Source organism: Amphibalanus amphitrite, unplaced genomic scaffold, assembly GCF_019059575.1.
Source record: "Amphibalanus amphitrite isolate SeventyFive unplaced genomic scaffold, NRLGWU_Aamphi_draft 000698F_arrow, whole genome shotgun sequence".
NCBI lineage: Eukaryota > Metazoa > Arthropoda > Thecostraca > Balanomorpha > Balanidae > Amphibalanus > Amphibalanus amphitrite.
Window position 1 is genome coordinate 374,535 of NW_024882192.1, and position 7,673 is coordinate 382,207.

At 52.1% G+C, this 7,673-nt stretch overlaps 2 protein-coding genes across 2 annotated transcripts; one reads left to right on the forward strand and one right to left on the reverse strand.

Moving 5' to 3' along the window:
* The first annotated feature begins 205 nt into the window (after nt 1–205).
* On the forward strand, nt 206–3,618 carry LOC122364803. The gene is made up of 5 exons (XM_043335559.1): nt 206–359; nt 1,288–1,413; nt 1,750–1,912; nt 2,110–2,252; nt 2,438–3,618. Exons 1-5 carry the CDS (start codon nt 207–209, stop codon nt 2,927–2,929), a joined length of 1,077 nt encoding a protein of 358 aa, XP_043191494.1. The 5' UTR covers nt 206; the 3' UTR covers nt 2,930–3,618.
* Nucleotides 3,619–3,804: 186 nt separating this feature from the next.
* On the reverse strand, nt 3,805–7,256 carry LOC122364807 (palmitoyltransferase ZDHHC22-like). The gene has a single exon (XM_043335562.1). It carries the CDS (start codon nt 7,211–7,213, stop codon nt 6,287–6,289), a length of 927 nt encoding a protein of 308 aa, XP_043191497.1. The 5' UTR covers nt 7,214–7,256; the 3' UTR covers nt 3,805–6,286.
* Between the last annotated feature and the right edge of the window lie 417 nt (nt 7,257–7,673).

A 7,673-nucleotide genomic window follows, 5' to 3' on the forward strand; every position in this document is an offset into this window, starting at 1 on the left:
AGTTGTATGTCACATCCCCTTTCCCTCCGCTCAAGGCCCATCGAATCGTCCATAATCATATCCTCCGATATGAGTTTGAGCTCCCACCGCCCCGCCCCGTGTCCCATCCCGCCCCGGCCGCGATCCGTCCAGTCCCGCTCCGTTTGCCCTGAGGCGGTCCGCGACTGCCCGATGAGCTGCGGTCGGCCGGCGGCGACCCAGTGCGCATGCGCCGTGGATGCTGGGCGGTCGGGTCACTGACCCGCGGGGCGCGGAGGCACCGGCCGGGAAGAGGAGGGAGGGAGAGACGGCGGACGGAGCGAGAGGAGGACGGGGGGACGCGGCACCGCTCAACGGGGCACGGAGCTGCACAAATCGAGGTGAGAGGGGGACTGGGAGGGAGGAATGGCAGTGTTACTATCCACCCAGGTCAGCGGTCGAGTGGTGAGGTCAGTAGGAAGTGGAAATCATAAGTGATCGCATTGCTCGTCGCCGTGACCGCTATGCGGTTGTGCCACGTAAGCCAAACGGTCCGCCGCGCTGACGTCCCATTCGGTCGACGGATTGCGGGAAATCGCTGCTCCCTTGCGAGGTTCAAAGTAGGGACAAACTCGTTATATTTTAATAATATTATACGAGTTAAGTTTTTTATTTGCGCAATTAATTTGCAAGACTTTCAAGTGTGAAAGTTATTCATTTTGGCACAATTATGTCCTTTTCAGTCGTAACCGCACGCAGACATAAATTCTTCTCCTCGTAATGACCCCGTGTAGGCGTCTTTGTGACTACTGGTGACGAAACCGTACTATTTTGACCGTTTCATTACGAAAGAAAGTTTTATGATATATGACTTTTGAATAAGCAATTCCGTTCACACTAAAAAACAATGGTTATAATGTGAATGCTGCGAACAGTGAAAAGGTTCAAACTTCAAAACTCGCAAAACTCGCAAAACAGTGCAGATTCCTTGCGATATCGCGGGCGCTACCCCGGAGACTGCGATGCGGCATGTAGCAGTATCGAGCGAGCTCAACGCGGCACACAAAACTAGCGCTGTCCTCCGCGGAATAATGACGCCTGTTTACAAATACCTACGCGAGTAAATCGAAATGGAGCTGCGGCGGTACCATTCATTGATCTTGGTTTGAGTGGCGATGGCGATCTTGTTTCACATGTCGGGAGCAAAAAGCAATGATTGGTTTGTGAGGTTGTCTGCTTTCATCTATCGTGTTCACAACATATCCGTCCCCCTCACGACCGTCTTTATAGCCTTGCGACCGTCGCACTGACCCAGTGGCCGTTCTACAGAACATGGAGTTGGTGCTGGGTCTGAACAAGCGGAGCTGGAAGACGCTCGGCAGGAACACGGCCGTTATCGTGGGCGTGCTGTTCCTGATGATGGTCATCATGCCGACGCACCACGACAGGACGCCGGTCAGTGCAGGATGACGTTACAAATGTCAGTGTGGGATGACCTCACGTCCGCCGGTCGGCCGGCACCGACCAGACAGCGGGGAAGTCCTTTGCTATATGTTTTGCCGGCCGTTATGCTTTCTTCATCTGTCGTTGTTGCAGTTTGTACGAAGGAGATACATCACACCAATACGTGTTATTAGGCCCTCGCATTTAACCGAATTAACGGAATGTCGATGCTTGTTACTAACCTCCGGAATTTTTTAATCTAATAATGCAAACGGTGGCCTAGACTCAAACTGCTAAATGTGATTGATGGTCGTACTTCGATTTATTAACGAGATATCGCCTTTTCAGGTGTTCGCCGAAGACGGTTCGTTTCAAATATCCAGCCAGGAGATGATCAAACACTTCAAGACCTCCAAGTGGAAGGTGCCCAAGCACGAACTCACCGACGTAAAGGACTTTTACGACTACGTCGAGCACCCGGGCTCCTCGTGCTCGGCATACGCCCTTCTCGGTACGAAAAGGGGGCAGAGAGAGAAGGTCGCTTGGTGTGGGGAACCATGCGATACACGATGAAACCAAATTCACCCCGCCAGTGTCCCCCGTCCCTGAACTGGAAGCTCCACATCCTAACCTTCATGAGACCGCCAGGCTCAGGAGCTCCCGGCGCGCGTGCTGACTGCTGACCCTCTATGATTCGGTTCTCATCAGGTGGACGCGCCTGCCACGAAATAGAGGACCACGTGGTGTGTTTCGACCCCAGCCTGAACCTGGACCACGAGAACTGCCTCGTCTACTCGTTCGGAATGCAGTCCAACTCGTTCGAGGAGGCCATGATCAACTTCGGATGTCACGTGAGTCGCCTATCACGGAATACGCACTGTTGTGACGGCGTCGGGGATGAGGCAAACTAACTTTATCATACAGTATAAACATTGTAAATGTACTCGTATTTCTAGAAATGTGCGCTATAAGATCCCGCTGACCGCCCCCGCCTCCGTCCGTCGCCACTGACACGTCTCTCCGCCCCTGCCCTCAGGTGTACACGTTCGACGCGAGTGGCGCGCGCTCAGACCACCGTCGCGGTGAGCGCTCGTTCCTGTACCGCGTGCGTCTGGCCGGTAACGACTCGGCGGCGCTGCCCGGCGACCGCGTCATGACGCTTCCCGAGGTGATGCGCGCCTTCGGCCACCGCGGCCGGCGCGTCGACTACCTCAAACTGGACCTGGAGGACGGCGAAGAGTGGTCGGCGCTGCGCAAGATGATGACCACGCGCGTGCTGGACTCTGTGCAGCAGCTGGCTGTGCATGTGTCGGCCATCGTGCACGATCTGACCGGCCGGGAGCGTCACGACGTACTGCGCCGGCAGTACGAGGTGCTGGTCGGCCTGGAGCACAGCGGGCTGCGGCTGGTCAGCAGCCGCCCCGACCGAGAGGGACACTGCAAGCCGCTGCCGGAAATGGACCCGCAGCGGGCCGTCTGCGAGTACCACGAGCTGCTCTATGTGCGGAAACCGGACACCATCGTCTGAGGGACCCCGACCAGCCGGCCGGCTTCACTCGACTTACGGACCCCGACCGGCCCGACACCTTCGACTGAGCGACCCCGACTCTGACGGACTGACATGTGCGAGTGACACGGATGACCTATGAACATGGCGGCTGGCCGACGGATGCATACGACTGACTGGTGAGTGACTGATGGGATGAAGATGAGATAAGTGAATGAGGTGTTATGGACTTCGACAGGGATGATTGCATGCCCTTATCCGTCCCGGTGTCGAGATAATTCCATCGACCGGACGAGTGAGATTGACGGCCAGTCTGACCAGCGACCGACTCGGGCATTGTTCAGATATTATCGTGCTCAAATGCCGATTGTTGACTAGTGTGTAAGATGACCACGGGTGATGATGGGTGGAACCCTGCTGCCCTCTCTGAATTCTTACCATTGGGCAAACGGGCAGATTCGAACTGGAGCCAAGAACACACGATGCCGGGGCAGTAAATATTGCGCACGGGGGTGGGGGTGGGGACGGTCTCAGTCAAGCGCCTAAATACAGTTCCAATTGGAAACAAATAACATTCAAAACCGAGCAATACTAATGTTTTATAATTGACGACGGGTCATCGGGATACAGTTCGCTGGACTGGTCGTGCTGCGTTAGAGACATGTCTGTGAGCGTGCCATTCACAAATATATCGGAAATGTGTGACCGAATTGATTGTTTTTACCGAAAATCGACTACAATGGAGTGGAGCTTCAACACTGAATGCATGGCTTATCGGCTTACGAAATCAACATGCTCGCCGCAATTGTGTATCGGCTTATCTACGTCGCGAGATCATTCGTCGAGAGCTCAACTGCCAATGGATATTTATCAAAACTTATAATCAAAGAACTAAGTGGAATGTTATGATTGATTTATTGGACTTGATGTCACACAAATACATACAGCAACGATAGGACACACAATTCACATTGCACATTGCACAAACGATGCGTAAAATTCAGTTAGTGCGAAGTCGAGATGAAAGGCAAAGCACAATAACGATAGGAGATAAGTAGCGAAGAGCATCGTTGTAATCTAGAACACCACATCAGCCCGGATAGACTGGCGAGGCCGATATACGGCACGACAGAATGCTCACAGATTAAAGTTATCACATCAAATCACTGCACGTCAAGCTTTATCACGTCATGGACGGAGCATTCTGAGCCAGACAGAACATCATAAGACTGATACAGCTCATGTTGGACAGCACGCACAAACGCACGCATTTCATGTCCCGGAATAATTGATTGTGCTATAACACGAGCAGAAAACACAGGAGCATTGATGCTAGCAACCAAGCTAGCAACTATCGACAAAGAATCGTGTGAGTAAAAGGAAGAACACATCAGCGTTGAACGCATGTGACATAGCCAGTAACTGGATTACAGTAACGAGCCTGTCTAGCTACATGCATATATCGTTGTCAGAGTCGATGTTTCGGAAATGAGGATTTAGCATGTTAGCAAAAAGAAAAAATGCAATGAGCGGTACAGAATGTAAATGAATAAGAGCGACATGTGGCTAGCGTTGAAATTAATGCCGTGTGTACATATGGACCACAAACACATCACAAAAGCAACAATGAAAATACATGGACGTAGCCATTAACCCGTCCCAACAGGTCACATTAACCGCGATACTGAGCGAGCTGGCCACTGGCCAGGCCACTGTCAGATGGTATAAAAAATAAGCTAGCGGCGTACCTAACTAAACATGGCATGGACGATACCGATACTAAACGAAGACTAGCAAGCGGTGACTATGCATGTTACGCGCATCCGGCATGTCCCGGATGAGAATAGCCCCTCGAATTAAGCTCGTAACTGAATCAGCAGATCGCTTGAGCCGTTTGGATTTCACACATTTTAATTAATAATGCAACACAAGCACCATCTATGGTGATTCTACTGTAATCCTATTGGATTACAGTAGAAAAAAAACACAAAATATAAAAGAAAATATAAAATGAAGCAAGATGAAGAGCAAGCATCAAAAGACATATTGGTATGCTTAGTAAAAAAAGCTTAAAAGAATGTAAAAAATGATTAGGTCAAAATCCGAGCAATAACAGGAAATTGACCGATAGGTTCATGAGGCAAGTTAAAAGTGTACGAATAAGTACTAAGAGTATTAGGTATCGCGACATTTGACTGTTGTGCCAACGTGTTAGTTATGATGAACAAAGAACGTTCCTCATATTACTAACATTTGTAACTACTAACTATAGTTCATAAAATAGAGCCCAATGCATAAACAAAATGTTCACCAGGTAGCAATAGACAAGCAAGACAAAACAGGGAAGACAGCATGGGCTGGAATGACTAAAAAGAAGTGAAATAGCAACAGGTAGAATAAGATTGTCGGTCTTTAGCTCTGCGATAAATCAAACAATGCACTCCATACAAAACGATAACAACAGCTCCATCCTTACCTAGCACTATGCTGTAGAACTGCGCTAAATCTACCTCCGAAGAGCATACCAAGCGATCAAACCTCAAAGTCTAAGAGCTAAAACTAGCCGCGCCGGTCCCCGTTATCACGCTACACAACGGCGTGTCACCAGAATGTGCACGACAAACCATAAGCTTGAGCTACGTGAACTTTCGTATTGTGTGAAAAAGACAGCTTGAATGACGTCATACCAACATGACAATGTGAAATGCATCTGTTATCTGCGAAACAAATCGTATCAAAGTACCTCCTAACGATACAATTATTGGAATAGGCAGTAAAGCCGTGAATGATGTTCTAAATCGAAGCATAATCAACCAAGGGCGAATAGCGGATGTCAGGTAAAAAAGGAAGAGAATTTAGCGGATAAGCCCCAATTTGAGCGCAGACGGTCGTTATGCTATTCATTGCCGTATGACGGCGAGCATTTAGCAGCCCTTAGAGCCTGGCGGAAGTCCAAGCGATCGCTGCCCCCTGAGTCTATCGCGTGACTCTTCCCCGACAGGAACCGACCTCGTACACTTTTATGGTCGCTATACAGGCTGTCGCATCTAGGAATAAGACATATAATCCCGCATTTACTCTCCTCCGCTTTCAGCAAACGCGTATCTAAAATGGACCGTGCGCTGATCTATAGATATTTGATAGGCACTTTTTATAACCTGCCCATTAGACACGAATGAGATGCGAGAGGGATAAGATAATACTACTCTTGAGCATAACATAGGCTGAAGATTCAGCAGAAAATGTGTTATGTTATGCATCAGCATGGGTATATACCGCTCTTAGGTTTGTAATAGGCGACCCGTCCCGTAATGCCCATACCCTGACCTGGTGCTGGCCTCCGCTCCCGGTGACACCGATCCTCCGGAGTCCGACCACTCAGAGCACCTTGATCTCCTCCAGGCCGAAGTCGTCGCGGTCGAGGCTCGGGTAGGGTCGCCGGTCGAGCGGCAGCAGCAGCTGCAGCAGGCCGTGGCGGCCGAACATGCGCCGGCAGTGCTGTCCGGCGCGCGGCGACACCTCCAGGCGCGGCGTCACCGACCACATGTGCGCCACCTGGCCGGACGCCAGCAGCGCCATGTGGTAGCCGAACATGAAGCCGGTGCCCAGGCAGGTGGTGACGGCCAGGTAGAGCAGCACCAGGTAGCCGACGGCCAGGCCGCTGACCGTGCCCAGCACCCAGCTGGCCACCGCCGCCGGCGGCAGGAAGTTCACCGCCCCGTGCACCGTGTTCAGCGGAAGGTGCGCCGCGTGCAGGTGGCCGCCCAGCGTCCAGGCGGCCACCGCGCAGCCCAGACACGCGTGCAGGCAGAACGACACGAAGTAGACCATGTTGTCGCGGCCCACGCAGGCGCCCAGGAAGAAGCAGTGGTGGTCGCGCAGCCGGATGCAGTGGCGGCACAGCGGGCAGTGGTGCGAGCAAGCCGGCACGTGGAACGCGCACCGGCGGCAAAAGTGGACGCCGTCGGCGATCTGGTAGCGCGGCGCCGGGTCCATGAGCCGCTCGTGCACGTCGGCGGCCGTGGGTCGGATGGTGGCGCACTCGGCCGGCGCGCGCTGCGGGTACCGACTGACGTCGTTCTCGGGCCGGTCCGACAGCTGCACGAAGCTCGGGTGGCGCATGAACTGGGCCCAGTTGGCAGCGATCAGCGCCGGGAACAGGAAGCAGAACCACACCGACTCGCCGTCCAGCAGGCGCAGCAGCACCGTGACGGCCGTCAGAGAGCCGATCAGCGACACGTGGATCGTCGGCGCCAGGTACTTGGCCACTATGTACGAGCGGTCCACAGGGGTGTCCCCACCCATGGCAGGCAGCTGGGCAGTCTCACCAGGCTGTAATCAACACATATTGATCATGGTCAGCTGAGTAAATGCACCACAAAGTGACAAGAACGTACTGAAATGATTATATTTGTATATAATTTATTATCCTGACCAGACACAGCCAGCATGGGCATTATTACACAGTCATCTTAATTTGAAAAGCAAGGGAAGGGACAGGTTCAGTAATGGCATAATTATCTTAGTTTGAGAGAGAGAGAGAGAGAGAGAGGAGAGAGAGAGAGAGAGAAGAGAGATAGAGAGAGAGAGAGAGAGAGAGAGAGAGAGAGAGGAGAGAGAGAGAGAGAGGAGAGAGAGAGAGAGAGAGAGGAGAGAGAGAGAGAGAGAGAGAGAATAGAGAGAGAGAGAGAGAAGAGCGAGAGAGAGAGAGAGATAGAAGAGAGAGAGAGAGAGAGAGAGGAGAGAGAGAGAGAGAGAGAGAGAG

Excerpts from the sequence above, each read along its gene's own strand:
- LOC122364803 (XM_043335559.1), top strand. The coding sequence starts at position 207 with ATGCGCCGTGGATGCTGGGCGGTCGGGTCACTGACCCGCGGGGCGCGG. Across the intron at positions 360-1,287 it reads ACGGAGCTGCACAAATCGAG|AACATGGAGTTGGTGCTGGG; the intron begins GTGAGAGGGGGA and ends GCCGTTCTACAG. Across the intron at positions 1,913-2,109 it reads CTCGGCATACGCCCTTCTCG|GTGGACGCGCCTGCCACGAA; the intron begins GTACGAAAAGGG and ends GGTTCTCATCAG.
- LOC122364807 (XM_043335562.1), bottom strand. The coding sequence starts at position 7,213 with ATGGGTGGGGACACCCCTGTGGACCGCTCGTACATAGTGGCCAAGTAC.